This window comes from Phallusia mammillata, chromosome 2 (genome assembly GCF_965637545.1).
Source record: "Phallusia mammillata chromosome 2, kaPhaMamm4.hap1.1, whole genome shotgun sequence".
Classification (NCBI taxonomy): Eukaryota; Metazoa; Chordata; class Ascidiacea; order Phlebobranchia; family Ascidiidae; genus Phallusia; species Phallusia mammillata.
Window position 1 is genome coordinate 9,742,833 of NC_137253.1, and position 21,327 is coordinate 9,764,159.

At 36.6% G+C, this 21,327-nt stretch overlaps 3 protein-coding genes and 2 long non-coding RNA genes across 5 annotated transcripts; 4 read left to right on the forward strand and 1 right to left on the reverse strand.

Moving 5' to 3' along the window:
- Positions 1–9: 9 nt before the first annotated feature.
- Positions 10–1,627, forward strand: LOC145212097 (uncharacterized). Its single transcript, XR_013856650.1, has 4 exons — positions 10–115; positions 557–667; positions 1,113–1,223; positions 1,523–1,627. It is a non-coding gene; the product is annotated as an uncharacterized LOC145212097 (long non-coding RNA).
- Positions 1,628–1,689: 62 nt separating this feature from the next.
- On the forward strand, positions 1,690–2,912 carry LOC145212944 (protein glp-1-like). The gene is made up of 5 exons (XM_080081191.1): positions 1,690–1,699; positions 2,192–2,302; positions 2,377–2,487; positions 2,683–2,721; positions 2,847–2,912. The coding sequence occupies exons 1-4, from the start codon at positions 1,690–1,692 to the stop codon at positions 2,715–2,717; spliced, it is 267 nt and encodes an 88-aa protein (XP_079937317.1). The 3' UTR covers positions 2,718–2,721; positions 2,847–2,912.
- An 11,709-nt stretch (positions 2,913–14,621) lies between these two features.
- Positions 14,622–15,951, forward strand: LOC145212094 (venom prothrombin activator vestarin-D1-like). The gene is made up of 4 exons (XM_080080114.1): positions 14,622–14,746; positions 14,823–14,986; positions 15,476–15,500; positions 15,788–15,951. The coding sequence occupies exons 1-4, from the start codon at positions 14,638–14,640 to the stop codon at positions 15,910–15,912; spliced, it is 423 nt and encodes a 140-aa protein (XP_079936240.1). The 5' UTR covers positions 14,622–14,637; the 3' UTR covers positions 15,913–15,951.
- Positions 15,952–16,464: 513 nt separating this feature from the next.
- On the forward strand, positions 16,465–20,716 carry LOC145212093 (uncharacterized). Its single transcript, XM_080080113.1, has 7 exons — positions 16,465–16,823; positions 17,353–17,466; positions 17,535–17,648; positions 19,463–19,579; positions 19,652–19,762; positions 19,921–20,028; positions 20,339–20,716. Exons 1-7 carry the CDS (start codon positions 16,622–16,624, stop codon positions 20,464–20,466), a joined length of 894 nt encoding a protein of 297 aa, XP_079936239.1. The 5' UTR covers positions 16,465–16,621; the 3' UTR covers positions 20,467–20,716.
- Positions 17,439–19,295, reverse strand: LOC145212095 (uncharacterized). The gene is made up of 5 exons (XR_013856648.1): positions 18,988–19,295; positions 18,515–18,857; positions 18,304–18,453; positions 18,055–18,215; positions 17,439–17,497 (listed from the first exon to the last, which is right to left on the reverse strand). It is a non-coding gene; the product is annotated as an uncharacterized LOC145212095 (long non-coding RNA).
- Positions 20,717–21,327: the final 611 nt, after the last annotated feature.

The following is a 21,327-nucleotide window of genomic DNA, read 5'->3' on the forward strand; positions in this document are numbered from 1 at the left end:
CAGTGCGATTTCTACAAACCGTGCAATCCCTCCGGTATTGTCTCCAAATGTGAAAATAAGTGGGATGGCTACACGTGCAGGTGCAAGAGTGGATACGGTGGAAAAAATTGCAACGGTAAATCATTGTAGTTAAAAACCTGTAAAAAACCCTTAACATTTGCAACAAAGAAGTTTTTTGTTGATGCAACCACTGCGTCAAAGCCCTGCCTTAATAATTCCCGTTTTATGTTTACAGGCATGTTATACTTTTTTGCTCACAGACACTTAACAACGCCTTGGTTAATAAAAAAAGATACATAAGCTATTTCTGCCAGGCATAATATCAAGTTTGTAGAGCTCTTCTGGCAAATGTAAATTTTTCCTTTGTTTCTCGTGCACTGTACTAGTCGCATTCAGTGTTATTTACCCTGATGAAGACGACCTGTATAGGACGTCGAAACGTCGGAATAAAATTACATTTGCCAGAAGAGTTTTACAAACTTGAAAAAAGAGATACATTTATTACCGTTCGTCGATAGACAAGATAATATGTATTCCCTTTTTATTTTATCTGTAGATATCAACGAGTGTACGACGAAAAACTGTGGCCACGGACAATGTGTGAATACCCAGGGTTCATATTACTGCTCTTGTAACAAAGGCTGGTCTGGATCGAGTTGCAACGCAGGTAAAAATGCATTTATACACAAAAAAATATCCGTGAGAAGTGTATTAGGTCAGAGTGGTCCAAACCATGGTCTGCATGCGGCCCGCCGGCGGCACTTGTGTGGTCTGCTAACACTTTATGTATGCAGTTATCGAGTGAATACAGCTGTCATAGCCCTGAATAAGACTCAATCATTAAACTGCAGGTCAATAAGTATCTATTGTGAGGCGACAAGGTCTTTTCGTTCCGCGTGCCGATAAAAACGCCTTGAATTTTGGTAATATTTTGTTGTCAAAGCATGAACCTGATCAGACAGTCCCACAATACTAAAACATTTGTTCTTTTATAACCGTTTTTCGAACATTACGGCTGGGTTTTATCAGGTGGACAGCTATGCCCTGTTCGAACAGTTTACACACCAAACGCTAAACATTTCTGCCTAAAATATATGTCTGTTCATTTGCAGATGTAAACGAATGCACACATTCGCCCTGTCTTCACGGCAAATGCACAAACACACAGGGATCATTTTCGTGTTCGTGTTATACTGGTTGGAAAGGAGCCCGATGTAATCAGGGTGAGTATTATTTTTTTTATGTAAGAAGCACTTGCAATTTATTGAGGGAAAACGTTTTTGCAAAATATTCCGATCTTCCACTGTTAACTTTTATCTAAAATTACGTTTTTTATCTGACATTTCAAATTTAAAATCAGTTCTTAAGTACACAAGATAAGGACTTAAATAGTAGCGTTAATAAAACCAAAATTGCCAACGTCTGTTTAATAAAATAAATACGTTCTATTCTACATCGCTGGCAATTTGATTTTTATAAAAATCAATTCTGTTTTCAAAACTTTGAAACTTTCTTACTTTAGATGTGAACGAATGTACTGCTTCCAAATGCAACAATGGCAAGTGTATCAACACTTATGGAACTTTCCACTGTTCGTGCAATGTTGGTTGGAAGGGTGCCAGGTGTAACGAAGGTGAGACAAAACTCGGTCTTTCTTAATAACTTTAAAAGACCACCACATACATCATCATGTCAGCTGGTGGCTTTAATAGCAATCGTTGAAAGAGTTGGGGCACAGTTAATGAAAAATAATCTAAAGGTTTAAACCAGGGGTCGGCAACCTTTTATGCGACGCGTGCCAAATTGCTTGTTATTTCCATGTGTTAATGACCTCGCGTGCCAACGTTTTTCTGAATAATAGTGGTTCGTGCCAGCAGATATCAATAATAAAGAGAAACGAGAGCGTTTTGTGCGTGTAAGACTGGATTTTAGAACATTGGTATGATAAAAACTGTAAACACGCATGTAACAAGTTAAACTGTTACTTAAATTTGACACGCAAATCGGTTGGCGTGCCATGCAAAACCACCTCGCGTGCCAACCTTGGCACGCGTGCAGGGGTTGCCAACCCCTGGTTTAAACAATGAACAAAAAAATAAAAGTTTAGTCGTGTAGTGCTGGATTAGTTTAATAGTTATTCTGTCTTCAGAGTCTTTAATGGTTTAAAATTTAATATGTCTTTTCGTTCCAGATATCAACGAATGCACATACATCAACTGTAACAACGGAACTTGTGTTAATACGCCGGGTTCATACGAATGTCGCTGTCAAAACGACTACAGTGGTGCGAGGTGCAACGTCGGTGAGTGAATCAGCTAATACCGCAGGCTTATGTGGTGGTTGAAGCAGCTTTAAGCATTCTCGATGTGGTTTCAGATATTTCGGGATGCGGTATAAGCAAATGGTGCAAGAACGGAACTTGTGATAGAATTGGTCTACAAATGTGCAAATGCAACAGATTGTATACGGAAGACCAATGCAATTTCTGTAAGATTTTTTGACACATTTTTCTATTTGTCGACATAAACAAGCAACTAAATATTTCGTACACGTGGAATACCACATGACTTCTTAACCTCTGTACTTAACATCCATTAATAAATTACAGTCATTTTCCTGTTTGTCAAGTGTGAATGATTAATTTTTTTTAACACTGAATAAAATTGCTGTTTTTTTTTGCAGTTAATGAACGTGGAATTCTATGGCAAATTCTATAAGCTGGTTCGTTTTTTACAGTTCTTGTTTTTATTTGTTTTGTTTTTTTGTTTCATTTTTTTTTTCTTCTAAACACAAAACTTCAGGACTTTAAGTACGTAACGTTTACATGTGATCAATTTGTTTTACAGATATGCTTTTCATCAACCCAGAGACAATAGAAGCTGACATTGTTTCCGTGCCATAAAATACATGCTGTGTTTCTATAAACAATAAAACAAAACAAAAATTTGTGGAATGTATGTCCTACAGTCAAGTTTGCACACACATTGCAGGGCCATAGTAACTCTAAAGGTAATAGGAGAAACGGTTTTCTGTTAATAGCAATTCTTTGAAAACCAACTCACAGCGCAAGTTAATAAATAAACAGTTTGTTTCGATTAAGAATGATAAGTAATTTTTTAAAGAACAGAGGCCCATAAGTAAACTGCAGACAGTGCTTAAACTATTTCGAATTACAAGGTCTTATCAGTGCCGCTGGGTGACAAGACATAAAGTAACAGGTTAAAAACCATGCCTCACCTAAACTGTTCGATTCCACAATTGAGATTAAACTTTGTAATGATGTAAAGGTCCACACGTTTTATGAACAAGAAAAATTGTGCAGCACGATTATTTGACTAGGTGGCTAACAGGTTAAAATTATACAATTTAGTCATTTATGAAACAATTTCAATGGCTTTTACTATCGTTAAAGCGTAAAGGTAAACTGCTTCAGGCAAGTGCTACGTGTTCGTCCCTTGTTAATTAAATTATTAGGAAAAAACGCGCCTACGTTTTGGAAAGCTGGATTTTAAAGCGGTTTTGGCACAGAATATAAAAGAAAGCTCACTAACAAAAAAATTAAAGAAACTTTGATGTCGAATATGTCTCAATTGACGATAATACTCGCTTTTGTTCTAGTCTTTACAGCAGTTAGCACGGTCAACGATGTCTGCGGAGGTACGTTGAATTTTGTTTACAGTGTCCATAATAATTCATTTGCAAATCTGGCGTTGCCTAAGCAAAACTATTTCCAATTTTGTATTTACTTACCTTCTATTTGTGATTTTGATTTGATTTTTTAAAAGTGTTTTTTAATTTGGTAATTTTGCATGCATTTTTGCACATTTTAATAAAATAATAATTTATGACTTTAATGTATGCCTCTGCAGCAGTGTTCATCAACAAGGAAGATGCTTCTAAATTTCTGGCGCGCAGTAAGCGTAGCCTTTGGGAAGAGTGTGTAGTAGAAGGATGCACAATGGAAGAGGTCTGGGAATACATTCCCGAGAGTGATCAAGCGACAATAATGTTGCAGGTAGCTTTTATAAGTTGGCTCTTTCAAATTAACAAAACCTGCTGTAGTTATTCAACGCTGATTTTGAAACAAAAGCATGGTATTGTACCGTGTCTTGATTATGTCAAACCAGATAACGTGACTTAAATGCAGTGGCGGCTCGTGTACAGGCATTGTGGAGCTGCAGCATCTCCTATTATAATTTTAGGTTGACGATAATATTTATTAAAGAGTTCATTTCATTTATTTTAACAGGGCACATCGACATTACCGAAAAATAATGTAGGACTACTAAAGGGAGACCTCGCAGTAGAAACGGTTTGCAAATTACCGACGGATGGCGTAAAGAGCGACGTTATTTAAAGAGAATGGGATAGGTTTCGGGACTAAATTTAACATATAGAACATGAACAGGGTTTTTACGTTGATTTTATTGTTATTATTTATTATAAAGGCCTAAACCAAATTTTACTGTCCTAACCGTGAGCATTTTTTATGCCATCTGCATTTAAAATATTTGCTTACGCCACCTACCGGAAGTTATGAAAACGGGGTACTCTGAGTTCTTACTTTAGTAACTCCCAAAAATGGAGCATAAGCGACGTCGCTCCATGAGTATATAAAAGAACAAAGGAGAGAACATTGCCGCTCTAACAAAGCCCTAGTACTGTTCAGGACACAGGGCCAAACTAAAAATGTTTAGGCGCACATTTAAACAAGCGAACTTAATGTATTATTGAGGTTATAGTAAGTGAAAAAAAAATATTTTGTGAATGTGTTAGGTTTCTGAATAAATTTGTGTCAAAGGGTTTACCTTTTTCTAAACCTCCCCATGCATCAAGCGGTGCCAATACTAACACCATTTATTGTTTACTTGTTTACCTTTGAACCTAGCATAAAAATTGGAAATTCTACCTTCCCCATAACTCACGTCAGCCGCACATTTAGCTAATTTTCGATGGCTGCCGCGCAAAAAGAGCAAAAAATCCCTATTGCAACGGTATATCGCAAAATATGCTGACGGTTAGGGCTGTTAGGGTCGGGGTTAGGTATCATCAATAAAAATTCAATGAAACTAACACTAAAATTTAGTTCCTGATGAAAATTTTTAAAAGACTTACTTCCCAACCAAACCCCTTTGTGCCGCTAAATAAATAATGCGGCTCATGCGCCACCTATCGAAGATTAGCTAAATATGCAAGTGACGTGAGTTATGGTGTTAGTAGCTCTACCAAAATGATCACTTTATTAACTGATGTGCAGAATCGACAACAACAATCAACACCTCCGCCTAGAAGAGGCACTTATGTAAGTCGTCTGTTGTTGTAACCTAACGTGCTGGGAATATAAATTCAAAGCGTTTTTTTTTTCTTTTTTAATTCTTACACTTAAAAGTATTTTTTATTCATAAAAAGATGTAGCAATTGTCGAGAGCAATTAATTTCTACTTATGTTGACAATCATTCAACATGAAACATTAGTTTGATAAAAGGTTTAAGTTGTATAAAAAAACCTAGCTAATAGATTTTACGTAACCGTTATACCCAGACTTATATAAATGTAAACACTCGCTTCAACCTGGTTGCGTCACCAATTGCTTTTTAGACTTCAACAAGTTGACAGAAAGGAGAAGAATGTCGTCTTTGTGTTGCCACCAACATTACATCTGTGTGAAAGAAAAACAATAAAAGAAAAACAAAATGTTTTGTGTTTTTGTGCCATCAAAAACATGTGCTATAAAATTTAACTTAGAGAGTCCCCAATTAAAGATGCAAAGAAAATAGATAAACGTCTATCCTTTCAGCATCTCCCCAAAACTTTTTATACGTACGTGAACTACTTGTATGTGTTTTATAAAATAGCCATTAGTCAAGCGGTAGCGCATAGTTGTAAATACCAAAGCGAAAAAATGCTATCCCATTCGATTTCTCCCGTTTCCAGTGGGTACATTATGCTACAGAAAACGTTGCAGTAATATTTAAGCATCGACATAACATACGAATCCGTTTGATCCCATTCCATCGCAAACAAACAAAACTGCATTTACGCACAAAACTTCGAAACCGCGTTTTGTACCGAACGTTTCAAAAAAAGACATAAATTCTCGACTCAGTTTGCGTTAAACGTTGCCATCAGCGGTCTCTCACGCTTGCCACAGGGACTTTTGAAAAGTTATATTTTTGACTGAACGTGTTTGCCGTTAAAATATTTTTAACCAGAGCAGCATTTGCCACTGCACCTCCCGGCTACAAGTAGAGTGTTTTCTACATAGCAGCAATGTAGTTTCCGCAAACAAGTATATGCAAATAAATCTTAAAGTCTCCTGAATTTTTTTAAATAGGAGCTGCAGCATCACGTTCAAAACTTTTAATGCTGTTGCAAGTCTATAAATTCAAGATGGCAATATTAGTCGTCGTATTTGTCGGACGAGCTGAAAGTTTGAAACCGACTTCAAGATGAACAGGTTGTCTTTGTTATTCGCCTGTATTTTAGCCTTTGCTGCTGTGATTGAAATTGCCTGGGCAAACGAAGGTATGGTAACAAACTAAAAATGTTTTTTGTACTAGAAATGTACAAGATCTCTATCTGTTAAATGTCTATGTATGGAAATGTTCAACGCTGCCCAAATACAACGAAAGCTGTAGTAACCAGTGGTGGTACAACATTTGGCTCTCCATTGCGCTTTACCGTTGTGCAAGTATTTCCGGCTTGGTAATTATTTTAGTGCTATTGTGTGGCTATGTTTTCTTTCACCAAGCAAAATAAGCTCAATTCGATTATTTCATCATTCACTATTGTAACTTATATTGAGAATTTTAAATCAAAATTTACATAGTTTTTTAACTACTTTCTTTATAGCGTTTTTGAACCAAGAAGACGCTTCGAAATTTCTTGGCAAACGCGATGGGTTGGGGGGCTGGGAATGGTTTTGGGAATTGTTTCCTGAAAACAGGGGTGGAGGAGAACCATAAAGGTAAAAGTCAAACATGTGCCTACTAATATTTTTCTGTACCATATCTTAACTGATTTAAAACTAACCTTTGCAAATTTCGGTGTATTTTTGAATTTGGTTAATAATATTTAAGATTTATCCAAATGTAGTAAACAACAAAACATCTCTGTTTTTTAGGTTACAATTAATCAGAGCGGACAGGACCATTTTACGTGCCCCTGCGTGGTGAAAATTAACAAATAAAAAAATGTAACCAAATCTTGTGATTTTGTAAGTTATTATGTTACGCAGAATCTGATTTGCGATTAAACAGCGTGTCACAATAAAAGAAGCCAAATGCCCAGGAATAGACAATATTCACTTTTCAACTTTATTGAACTCCTCTGACAATTGCACTTTTACACAACGTCTGGACGTCCTATACATGTCGCCTTCATTAGGGTAAATAACACCAAATGCACACAGCACAGTGCATGATAAACAAAGAGAAAAACAATTAAACGCAAGTACGTCACAATACATAAAAGGCCTTGCGCGATAACGAATGTTTGAGCCTCTAACCTTTGAGCAGGTGCCTGTAACTCGCTGAAAACATAACGTTTGTTTTGACGCTTTGATAAAAATTTTCATGTTTTTAGTAGCAAATGCCCTCGCCTATCCTCAGTAATAGTTTAGCAAATAAGCACAGCAACTGTTGGTAATTGTTATCAAATCGAATGGCAAACGCACAAGATTTATCGCATGTTTGCATGAAAAACAGAGTATATCATACATGGGACTTTAGGGCGCTCAACGAAGTAAAGAAATTGACTGTAGATTGTATGTAGAATTTTTTCATCAAAACAAATCAAAAAGTATTTTCTGTGGGTGTGGAAATTACCTGACGTACGCAATGATTCACTTATTGATTTCGCACTTCTTGAACTTCCATTTCCGAAAAGCAAGACCTTTTAAAATACCAAACAACACATGAATAATCAGACAAGTCAACAATTTTAAACTCTAAATCACCACTGTAAGCCATAGTATAAAGAAGAGCGTAATTGCAACAAGAACATTCATTCACTTGTCTTCGAGATGTATAAGTTATCATTAATGTTCGCATTTGTTCTGGCCTTGGCAGTATTCAACACCATACACGGCGCTCAAGGTAAGAAGCTATTAAGACTTTAATCATAAACATTACTGCCAAGGTAGTGGTGTATATAGAAGACAAACGTCTACACGATGTATTCTATATACACCACTACCTTGGCAGTAATGTTTATGATTAAACTACTTTTCAAGTCCGTGCATAGTGTTCCTAAGTATTAAGACTTATTATGCACAATTTGGTTAGGAATTCAAGTCAGAGTTGTAACTTAGCCTGAAATTGAAGCTCAAAACCCGACCCGAACCCGAATCGTTTTTGAGAAGCCCGTTTAAGCCCGTAAGTTTGATTGACAGGCCTATATACATTAACCGATTAACGCCTCGAAAGACCAAGACAACAAATACAAGAGACAATTGGTCTTAAACAATATGTTTTAGGGCTGTTATTTGACATTAGGTCAGGTCCAGCAACTGGCTTCTTAGCTAGTTAAATTTATTCAAAAATTGACACAGAATGTAAAGTCAGGCCCGAATCAAGCCCGTTTTGTATGAATAAACCTAAGCCCGATACCGGCCCGAAAATCCCGACCCGACTTATAACTCTGATTCAACTAAGTTAAAATTATAAAGCTTATTATATAAACGAATATTGCTCTTCCAGCAGTTTTTGGTACAAATGATCAACGTTACGACGTCCTATACAAGACGCAGGAAGAAGGCTTATCTTGCAAGACAAATTTCTCATAAAGTATCAATTGCAACAAAACGTAAAAATGTCTATTTTTTGTAATGAAAAATGCTGGAAGAGCAAAACTGGATAAAACTGGATAGATACATTATGACTGTAAGCTCAATATTTATATATATCTCGTTATTATTATAACTCATTTTCGCGCAGTGTTCGAGAGCAGGAAAGATGCTTCTAAATTTCTTGCCCGCAGTAAACGCAGCATTTGGGAGGAGTGCGTTGTAGAAGGCTGTGATGCGGAAGAAGTATACGAATACCTTCCTGTCTGGCTTGTTCCATCAGCAGAGGCAAGTAAAAATCAGTTTTTCAAGGAATCATAATGTTTAATTTTTGTTTGGTGATGTTATTAAAACTGCCTAACGACAATCTTTAGTCGCATCAAAAAAAAAAAAGATGGCAGTATGTTTTGAATGGCACTTTAGACGAAATATTTATTAAACCTTGATAAATTTATTTAATCATCCTGAAAACCACTTCGTCAGATGTAAACATAGCGTTAACGAGAAACTAAACACAAAACTGATACTCATGATTGCATAAACATTTGCCGAAAGATTAAATAATAAAACATGTCGCTTTTTACGTGTGTTTGGGCCATTTTTTTCTCATTATACTTATGACCGTGTATTGTGTTAAAAAAACTGACAAAATTTACAGCAACTGCAAACAGAAGAAAAGCAGGAACTACTAACCAAGGAAGATATAGCTCTAAAAACGAATAGCACAAGCGGTTCTTTTGTATTAACCTGAAGTAAGTACCGTTTGGGATTGGTAAAAATAGGTTTAAATAAAATATTAACATGTTTGCAAAATGCTTTCCAACATACTTTTGATTCGATCAAAAATTGGAAAAGCTCTGTAATATCTGATTTGTTTTACTTTTTCAGATATAAGTTGAAAAATCTATCTATTTCATGGTTACTGCTTGTGATATACAGTATAACCTATTTACATTCTATTTTTCAGATACCAAGAAATACTTTTATCACAGGAATTCGTTGTATGTGCAACGATCTTGTACAGCATTTTTTGTGTACGTGTTTTGCTATTCATAACAATACAAAATGTTTAAAGCTTTAAATTCATATGTTTCACAACCGGCGGTTGACAGAAAAAATATTTGGAGTTTAATTTGTTCCGCCCGTTTTTAGAAAACAGCTCCAAATTATATAGCAAAGTAAGGCTACTTAGTGGCATATATAAAGAATAGATGCGTTGGACAGAAAAGAACATAAAGTAAAGACTGGGAAGTTAAGAAAGAACCCATTTCTCGGAATATTCCATTTTTCAGAAAAAAGGTGTGTGACGTACAGATGTGAAGTCAAATGGCGCACACGCTGTCCATTAAATGTTTCATTACGTTGTTTTGTACCTGTGTAGATTTAGCCATGATAAAGTTCTAAACACAACAACAAGTAGAAGGGCAGACAAAAGGGCAGGATGCGTATCAGCACAACACAACAGGTTATTTTCTTGTGCTATTACACGGGAATTTTAGTACCGTGAGAGCTCAAATCACAAAAGTTTGCGAATTATTGATAGGTGGCGCAAAGAGCATTAAAGGATATTTAAAAGCAAAATGGTGTGTAAGAGCCGATCCACCTTTTACTTACGCTTGTCGTTCGTTAAATCGAACCGACGTCAAATCGAAAATATTTTTTGCTCATTTTTTTTAAATGGCTTACGCTGAACCCACAACAGTTGTAGTTTTCCAAATTTTCCAATGTGCCTCGGTGAGATTTTGTCAACGGTGAAGAAAGATATTGGCCATTTTTAAATGCAAACATATTTTGCTGTTTTGGGACAATAACGAAAGCGGCGTGAACAACAATGTTAAATAGCTCTTTTTTTCTTACTTGTCATAGAAAGCAAAATAAACTTGCCAATTTCATCATAGAGTTTAACTTTATTTCGTGTTATCGGCCTGCAAAGTGTTCCACGGATACAAAATTTAGGTTGTTAATGGGCCGCATGCTTAAAAAGTTTGAAAACCACTGACCTATACACGGACGTTAAAAGCATTAAAGCAACATTATCTTAAAAACACCAAACGGTCTTTTACTTTTGCCGCCGGTAAAAATGCAAAAAACGTGCTTTTATCAGGACAACTTAAATCTCAAAAATGCACATCGCTCAAAACCACTTGCAGCCCAAAATTTACTAAACGCTATCGACCTTCGTATATAGCAGCGATGTGGCATCCCCAAGCTTAACTTATGCAAATGTTGCACCACAATTTTTCTCGGCTTTTCCCTAAAAAAAATCCTGCGGCTCCTGGCTTACGAATTAATGCCCAAGAGGCAAAACATGCATTTTTTAGTAAAACTGAGATGAGCTACGCCTGTAAGTTATCTTTTTTGCTGTACATAAAATACACTCCAAAGTGGAAATTTTACAATATCCTAAGAAATATTTATTAGTTCAAATGAAATTTCCTCTGTCGGATGCTTTGTCATTTACGAATTATCGCGGTTGAAAAAATCGAATTGTTTAGATTAAAATCACTATCAAACAAAAAATAGCATGTAGAAAAAACCACTGAACTAAATAAGATCGTACGCTTTGACAATAACAATGGGTAAACGAGACTACTGGATTGTCATTTTAGAACAAGTTTTTTTGTTTTTATTCTAGGATTTTTAGAATGTTACCCAAACTGTGTTTAAACGCAACGGACCTGACCTAAAAAAGCACAGGTAGCAGCCCGCTGCGCGTAGTTTGCAAGAATGCGGTATTTCCTCAAGGCGGTATGAAAAGAATCAGGCAAAATTTTCCACAATATTTTTACAAAATGCGATCACGTTTCCAAACTTTTGCTGCAAACACAGCCCTATAAATTGAAGCTCGTTGGCATAACATTATAGTTGAAAGACAGAAGCTGACTTCAAGATGAAGCAAGTGTCTTTGATGTTTGTCTGCATTTTAGCCCTTGTGGCTCTTGTCTGGGCGGATGAAGGTATAAGTAATAGGTTAAAATACTTGCAAAAGGTACTGACAAATTGTAAACTGAACAGTATATTACCAATATGGCATCAATATATATAACTAGCTTTTAGATGCTGACATAAAAAAAACTTACAATCTTTGAAATATTAAAGATTAATCGGGGTCTCTTACGTGTACAAAAGTTTCAATACTCCTTTAGTCGGATAAATAAATAAATAACGTGTGGGAACTACAATATATTGTTTCTTCCAATCCTAAAGACGTTTGTGATACCATTATTGATCCTTTTGATAAAATCAAGTATTTTAAAAGGCAATAAATGACATTGCAGTGTTTTTGGACGAGGAGGCTGCTTCAGAATTTCTCAAAGTCAACAAACGTGATATTTTCTCAATCCTGGAGAAAACTATCTGGGAAAGGATTCCAGAGGACATTGGATCTGGAGGAGGCCAATAAATGGTAAGGATCACTACAACACGACTCAACTTGGCATAACTTTGCATGCAATCAGTTGCTCTTAGTAACTAATTAACTGGTAACGATTTAAATTCAAATTCCAGGATAAAATAATTGTACTACACCAGTAAATTACGAGTAAAAACGCAATCCATAACAATGTGCTATAGACTTTTACCTTTTTAAATCAATTAGTTTCAACGTTAAATAACGAAAAAATAATGCGTTATCACTGATCTGCATTTCAAACTTTAAAATATACGGGCCACTTAAACTTTCTTGGCCCTTGTATAGTGTACCGGTTGTTTCCCTTGTGCCGAGGGACCTGCATGTTACCGAATTTGACAATTTCGGTTATAAAGTGTTACTTTGACTTCCCTTGTTTTTGTTTATGCGACTCGGTTTGAAAACAGTGTTTTTTTCTTGCAGACCTAAATCGTCATGAATGACTGTCTTGCCAGCTGTGTGAACTAGTGGTGCAACAAGACTCCTAAATAAATTAAAAAGTGTGGAAAAAATGTGTTGTTTACTCTAATATAAACTAAACGACAGACAGGAAAGCATAAGACAAACAATAAACTTAAACAACTACATCAAGTTACCAGTTGAAAAGGCACAAGTCTAATTCCGCTGAAAATCTATCCAAAAACTCATATAAACACTTTCTGTGTGAAAACATGTCGAAAACTGTAATCAAAATTTGTCAAAGGACTTCAAAATAACAAAACGTAAAAACCCTTGTAATCTACAAGCACAAAAAAACTTGGGTTCAATGAGTTATTTAACTTCGTTTTTATTGTCGAAAATGAAATTAGACTCGTTAAAATTTTAGAGAAGGTTAAACACACGAATACAAAACAAACGCAAGCAAAGCAGACAAAGGACAAATCCGCCGCATAAGGTCACATACTTCAGCTTATTGTTGCTACGATTGCGTTTCTGCACGAAAACCGCAACGCAAACCTCAAGCAGCCATGTTGACGTCCTCTGAGTGGCAAAGGAAACGCCCCAGGCCAAACATTTGATGATTGACTAAACTTCCGTGGCTAAATGTTGCACAGTGTAGCTGATTGAAAACAACAAAGGTATACAGTTCAGTTGTTAAGCCTTATATGCTGGAAAATCGAAAGTTTGGTTTTGGCATTATTGTGGATCAAAATTACAAGTGCCTAAAATGGAAATATTATTTGCCAAGACAGAAAAAGATTTGAGATTGCTTGTTAGGCTAAACAAAGAACACATTAGATACAGTGTTGATCACTTTGACATGATTTTTCCCCATTTTGCCGCTTGTTAACTGTTTCGCAATGCCATCTTTTTACATGTAGTTGTGTGAAAATTAACTGATTTTTCAAAAATTGTTTTTCACCTAAAAATCTCGCACTCCATATTTATAAATGTGTGACATAATAACTTGGTTTTGGGTGCGTGGAAATTTCTGGGACACAAGTACAAGTAAACAAGACGTGACATTGATTGAGGATGCTGATAAAATTCTATTTGCAACAACAATCAATTCAAAGAGTTCACGAATAGAACCAACTAGATTTTTTGGTTATCATTTTTTTCTTAATTTTGTGGTGACTTCCACATACAGTGTAAGACTGGATATTTGGTTACCTAAGATCACGCCGCATGGGACTAGATGTAAACTGGCTCTATCCGTACATCGCCTGTTTTACTCTGGTCTTAGCTTTTAAGTGTTCCGTTGCTATTGGTTTACATCAGGGGTGTGCAACCCGCGGGGCATAATCCGGCCCGCCAAGCCGTTTAGTGTGGCCCTCGAAAACACTCTGATTCAGAGCGAGTAAAAATGCACATTTTAGCAAAAAATCTCCGCTAGTTTTCGGTAAATCTCCTAAGTTGCAATACGTATCAAGAATAAGCTAAACCAGCGCATTTTACTTAATTCACCCAGACCAATGGTCTTCTGTTCGCACTAGGTGCTTGTTGCGTATCTATACCGAATGTGACGTAATATACCTCTTTGTCTGGAAAAAACAATTACTCTGTTGTAAAAGGCAGTGTTGCGACGAAACTTAGTTGCACCTAATATTTTAAATTGATTTTAAACGCAAAATAAAAAAAAACGCAGGGGTGTGGAAATAGTATCGTCATGATATATTATAATGCAAGCCGCACCGACAGTAGGGTAAAAATACGTGTAAATACGGTACATGAAATTGTGTGGCCCTTGCTTGATGTCCGAAATTGATAATATGGCCCACCGACGAAAAAGGTTGCACACCCCCTGGTGTACATAAACGATGCAAGGTTCCCAGTAACGAACATACATGTTTAGGGTCCTTCGAACGAACAATTGTTTTGGGTAGTGTATGTTCAGTTGCAGGTTGAGAAAAATTGAAAGGTCATGGAGTTTACAATCATGGCAAGTTGCCATTGGCAACAGCACCAAATTTATATGTGTACAGTTGTTTACTTGGGTAAATGTACTTTTTTGTACACACCTTTTCAGGCACCATGTCAAAACTGCTCAGCAGGCTTTCGTATTTAATGTGTTGCTTCGAGCTGCTTTTGCCAATTGTGAAGGGAAACGGTAAGAAAGTCACCATTTTAAAAAATGGTCCTTGTCTTAGCACCTTAATAAACACTTTTCCTTTTACGTTTTTCAGTGTTTATCGAGAAGCATACAGCAAGTCAATTCCTAAAACGAAGTAAACGTTTCTTACATGAAATCTTGGATGAGCTGGGCGATAAAGACTGGGAGGAAGAGTGTATTGAAGCACAATGTGACAAGGAAGAAGTTTCCGAGACGTTCGAAATGGAATCAACGGCGGTAACTTTAAAACAATACCCCATTTAGACAGGTCTAAACTTCTGCTTTTGTAAACATTTATGGTTGCCGGCACGTAAAGACAAGAGGGCTTGTATTTGGTATCGTAAGTATGTGTCAAAAATTACGCCTCTTGCAAAACGTTATGCCGGCGCAAATATAGATATTTGTACAGTAACTATTTAAAAAATATAAATTAGTTTAGGGCTGGTTACTAAGTTTATAAGTAGGGCTTGTTTTTACTATTGTTATAAAACCTCACACCAACCCTATAAGCCCTATCGTTAGGATTTTTTACATATTTTTGCTCTTAAATGTTCTTTAATGCTTTCTCGTGCTCCTTCGGTATTTAGTTAACCTTGTCTGTTTTGAGTTCTTATGTTAGAAGCTCTGCCGGTTAGTGAACCCTAACTTGAAAAGGTTTGAAAAGACGGGTCAAAACGACAATATCGGATTTGAGGCAATCTGTTATAACTGTGCATTATTTTGCAGGAAACCCGTTACAACCAACTAGTAGGTAAGTTGTTTCGGTTTTGTTTTGGGTAAAGAATTTCCCCTGGTACTTCACTGTAAAACAAACTTACAAACATTTACATGTTATCAGCTTCCTAAATGGTCTGGCAGACTTTTTAAATATGTTCTCAAATGTGCAGTCTCTAAAGTTGGTTTCACAGTAAAACGTAGGTCAAACAAAAAGAAAATTAACCTTAAAATATTTTTTCAAGTGTTGCTCACACATTTTGAGTCTGGATCAATTGGTAGTTTAAAATCATATCAATTAATTATAAAAACTATATTAAACAGATCAGTGCAGATATCTCAATAGCTGCTACGGTCGGGGCACACAGCGTTGTGAAAATAGTTACAACCAACATACATGCTATTGCAACACCGCTTTTACTGGAACTAAATGTGACACAGGCAAGTAAAAAAGGTCGGAAAATTCGTTACTACGTTTTAAGGGAGTGTTTGGGACACGAATGCGTTAAAACAAAATATGTCTTTGTTAAAACGCTATAGACCAGTGGTTCTCAAACTTGTTCATGTTTTTTTTTTAAAAAAACGATCCCTTTGTCATGCAATTTATCGAGGACTCGCTGTAATTTAGCTGAAATGTGTAATTTAGCCAAACGCAAGTTGATTTGTGGAATTTTAGGTATAGTTATGCAAAATGACGCATAACAATGTTCAGAAAACAGTTTGTGACATCGTAGAAAATACAAAAAACATTACGATTGTGCACGAACAATTGCATTTTTGTTTGTTTAGCAAAGTGAACAATCAATCTTTAATTTTACTTTGGTCTACAATTATTCAGTGCCACAAACTGACGTCAAATAAAATTATAGAATTACTGCAACCTGTCCGCGGTCTCCGCAAAATTGCACCACGGACACCTATAGTAGTTTGAGAACCGCTGCACTAGACTTTCGTCCTACTTTATACTGTGTACAAAAGTGCTAGTTTTTGTATTGCAGACGTGAACGAGTGCTCGTGGGTAAACTGTGGCCACGGAACTTGCCAGAATACAGTTGGATCTTATTACTGTTCGTGTAACAGCGGCTGGACAGGGTCTACTTGTGGTGACGGCAAGTTTTAATACTATAAAGAATTATTTTCGTACTTCTTAATGTTCGAATGATTACCAAGAATAACTGTGTTGCTTTGATTTGCAACTTTGACATGAAGAGTTTTTGGCAACCGCATAATGCACAAATGCTTACAGACTTTGATGAGTGTCGCTACAAAAGCAACTGTCTCAATGGATATTGCACCAACAGACCAGGAACATACATATGTAGATGCAAAAACGGATGGAAGGGAACAAGATGTGAACAAGGTGACAAAAAGGACAAACTTTCAAAAAACAGATTCTTTGGATAGCATCGTATTCAACCTTTTGGGCGTATTTTTTAACCTGCTCTACTACGTTTAAGCCTAGATCAGTACACAAGTCCTTGCGCCTGAAGGCCGACGTGTTCCCAGTTGTCCATATAAGTGAAACGTAAACTCATTTCATCCACTTGTTTCATAGTATCACAAATAAATCCAGCCAAAAATGCAGTAAACCTGCAAAAGCTATGTAACAGCAAACAAAGTTGGTTTTAAAAGCAAAGCAAGCGATATTTTTAAAACGTATTAAATTCAACCTGCCGATTTTTATCAGTTGGAATCGGCCCTGAAGCGTTCATAGAGACTAGCCATCACGCCATACTCATAGATCAATCATAGTGAATCATGTCTGTGAAAGGCGTCATACCAAAACAAGCTAGAATCATTCCCATATGGCAAGGCGTAGAAAAATCTAGCCTGTGGTGGATTTAAACCTGTTAAACTTATTCGATTTAATTACCGTCTTTTTATTGCAGATATAAACGAGTGTGTCTTCAACCGGTGTCAAAACGGCGCACAATGTGTAAACAACCAGGGGTCCTATCAGTGCATCTGTAATTCTGGCTGGACAGGACCAAATTGTGAACACGGTGGGCATCTGGTCACAAGCTAGCTGAAAAACTAAATAAACACATAAACCAAGTTTGCTTTTGCACAGATACAAACGAATGCGAGAATCAAGTATGCAAGAACGGCGCAAATTGCACTAATACAAGAGGCTCGTTTTCGTGTGATTGCACCCCAGGTTGGACTGGAAAACAATGTGACGTTGGTATGATAAAAGCGTGATCCTAAAACTTGTCATAACCCGCAAAAATGTTTTTCGTTTGAACAAAAACTGAATACGACCCACCAACCACAATGGGTTAAAAACCTATAGGATGTAACTTTGGGGTTCGACCAAAGGGTGAAGAATATCGTAGGGGTTGGGACGTTATAAAAAGGTTAAGAACCACTGGGCTATAGGTTGTGGTTTCTAATCCTGTCTTGGTCAATGTCATTTTCCTGAGCAAGAAAATTAGGCGACATTGCTGCAAACGAGTGACATCAGTTGATCAGAAACAAAATAAAAGCCATCACACAAAAGTACTTCAAAAGTACAATTTTAGGACGCCTTTCCAAGCTTTTCTAAGTTTGTCATATAACTGAATATACAGTACACCTCTGTAAGCGCTTACCTGTATTGACTGCCACGTCAGTTAGTCTGGTATCATGTTCCTGCTGATTTTTAAATCCAAATCCAAAAAGCAATGTTGTCCACGAAAGTTACAACAACGATATCCAGTTGTTCAAACATCATCAACACCATGCAGCATATAAACAATCCCGGAAACGAGCACTTGCCGAAAGCCATACACAAAAATCGACAACAACTAAATAAGGTTAAAAGTATAAAGTCGCAAACTTCCTTTAACCAATGAACTTACCTAAGCCCAGATAAAAGGTCCAGTTCGAAAACACTTCCGCATTCAAAAATTGACTATTCAATGCTTTGTTATCGCAAGACTAAAATGTACACGCCACAATCATTGATTTTATTCTCAAGAATCCAAGCTAACTCCAAACTTTCCAAAAAACTGTACATGGACTCACAGATATCTCAAAGATCAAAATATTTGTTAAACTGGCAGTACTTACAGATTGCAAGTTGTACGTCTGAATGGTTTCTGCACGTTACGCCAACAGTTGATTAGTTGCATTGCAACACCCAGCAAAGTGGTTCCTTCTACTGCATTCCAAGTCTTCGCCGTCCCCAGGCAAGACACGGTCTGACGTCATGTCGCAACGCGCAGAAACTGCCAACTTGAGGCGCCGTTGATTGGTTGCGACGTCATTCGTGTTGAACAGCATCCAAATTAAAAGCTTCATGAATAGGTGGATCAAAACATTGTCATTTGAGACTCTTGCTGTTTCATTTTTCACAACATTTTGGGTAGTTTCTTCTTCTTCCAGTAGTTTCTTTTTAATTCTTTAATTACACCTAATAACAATACTAATTTTTACACGTTAGTGGGTCACAAAGCTCTCCAATTGCACATATTTTAGACAGCTTTTGACAGGTTTTTAAAACATCTTATCTTTGATAATAGTCCAGGTTTCTAGAAAAATACCTGTATTGCTCGAATGCTATGTTTTTTCTCGGACACAGTGCTCTCAGAATGCTTTAACTACAATTTCATGTGTTGTCAATTTTCAATTTCAACAGCAGAGATGATAGATGACCTTGCTCTACCAAAACGTGGAGCCACATCGATGTTATAACGTTTGCAGTCTTTCCATCATATCCATCCAACAGCTGTCAAATAAAAGCATAAATTCCCTGATTCACACACTGTAGTGATACACTGCCATTCCACTCTATGGCTTTCCGCAGGAAAACCACCTCTAGCACTACACACACCTCCAAGCTGTTACATGTACTGACTGCCACCGTTAAAGACGCCATGCGCCTTTATATATGCCACAAGAGCGACATCTAACGATCCTAATTATACATTTATCTCAGAAATCAAAACGACATTTCGGTGCCTATTAAAGTAAAAGCAAATTGCAAATAATATCCGCAAATATTTGACTTCTTTCCAGATCTAAACGAGTGCTCGCAGACACCAGGAATTTGCAACAGTGGTCGCTGTTTGAACAACATGGGATCGTACACATGCAGTTGCCCAATCACTTCGACTGGGGACAATTGCACAATAGGTAACTAACATATGAAAGCAAACTTTTTTGAAATTTAAATTTGCAAATGTTTCAAATGTGTCATATACATAGATGTTAATGAATGCGATTCCAGCCCTTGCATTAACGGATGTTGTAACAACACAAACGGTGGCTTCGCGTGTATTTGCAGCAGTGGGTATGAGGGACAATTTTGTGACACAGGTAATTTGATAATAGATCACCCGACAACATAAGATCGCTGTATTGCCGTATTAAATCCTAACTGCATTTTTTATATTTGAGTATTTTGCGACGATCTTTATGTAACTTATTTTATAGTCATTACAAGCTCTGATGTAACCTGGGTGTTTTTCTTGCAGAAATCAACGAATGTACATTGTACACTTGTCCTCCAGAAATGGAGTGTTATGATGGGGTTGGGTCGTATCTTTGTGCATATTTGGAGATTAAAGACAACGTTGAACAAGGTAAATCATCAACTAGAAATAGAAAAAGGTTAAATTTCTAAACCCGACTAAATACCAATCACTTCGCCTTTTTTTATATTCTGGGCTGCTTTAAAATACGAAATTTCCACAATCCACGCAATACATGCAATACACGCAATACACGCAATACACACCATAGACACAATACACACAGTAGACACAATCTATTCCTAACACCCGTATTAATATTAACGGTAAGGGCTATTAAGGTTCAATTTATTGAACTATTCCTGCGGAAAGCCTACCGTTACCAAACTTTTGTTCAATATTTTTTTGCTTTTACTGTCAGATACCAACGAGTGCTCTCCAAATCACTGCACTGATGGAATGAACTGTATGGACGCTTTTAACTCCTTTTTATGCACCAAACCTGATGTAGTTTGTGACGAAACCAAGACTGTTGCCAACGAACCGTGACAATTGCTTAAAGATAATTTTTGTAAAAAAAGAGTCTACACTACATGCTCTACCTTTACTGCGACAAATCAATGCTTGCTAACGTAGCAAATCGCTTTTAGTTGTCACCGCTTTTGTTTTTAAAATGGCTCTTGGTCGCCACCCAGTGAGATAATAAACCTGTGCATTGTTTTCGTCACACAATTTAAGCGCCAAGCACTTTCAACGCTTGGCCCCTCGCCAAATTTTTATTTTGAATTGGTTTAAATAAACAAAATAAAAACGAGCCAAAAAGTATTGTTATGCAGGGGTCTATAATGAAAAACAAGCCGACTTTTTTGGTTTCATGTTGTTCGTATGCACTGCTGTAAACCAATCAGTCAAATTTTGATTATTACCATAAGCGTATTTGCTGGGAAAACGCGACATTCGAAGGAAAGTGTTTCAAGATTTTTACATTTTAACTAACAAACCAACACATTTTTCAGAAATTTGTTTCTGATATGCATTAACTTACGTTTCACTTAAAAAGTAACAGCACGCCGTAAACCAGCCTTTTTGCAAGTTTAGATTCAGGTCGTTGAATCGCTGACACAATTTTTCACAAAGGAAGGGAAAAGGCCCCTGCTGCCTGTTTTACCACATGATAGCATCTTTAGTACCTTTAAATGAATAGTGCGATTAAGTGAAATATGCGTTTAAGTAAATTATGCTATTCCTTTCATTTGAATCAATGGAGTGCAGTCTTCTTTCGTTGGTCGTACAGAAACAAGATTATAAGTAAGCTGTCAAGTTGTGTTTAAATGACAAATAATAGCATTGAAAATATGAACGGTGGTGAGTAACCGGGTGGAAATAGAATCCTTTACCTTTAATTCAATT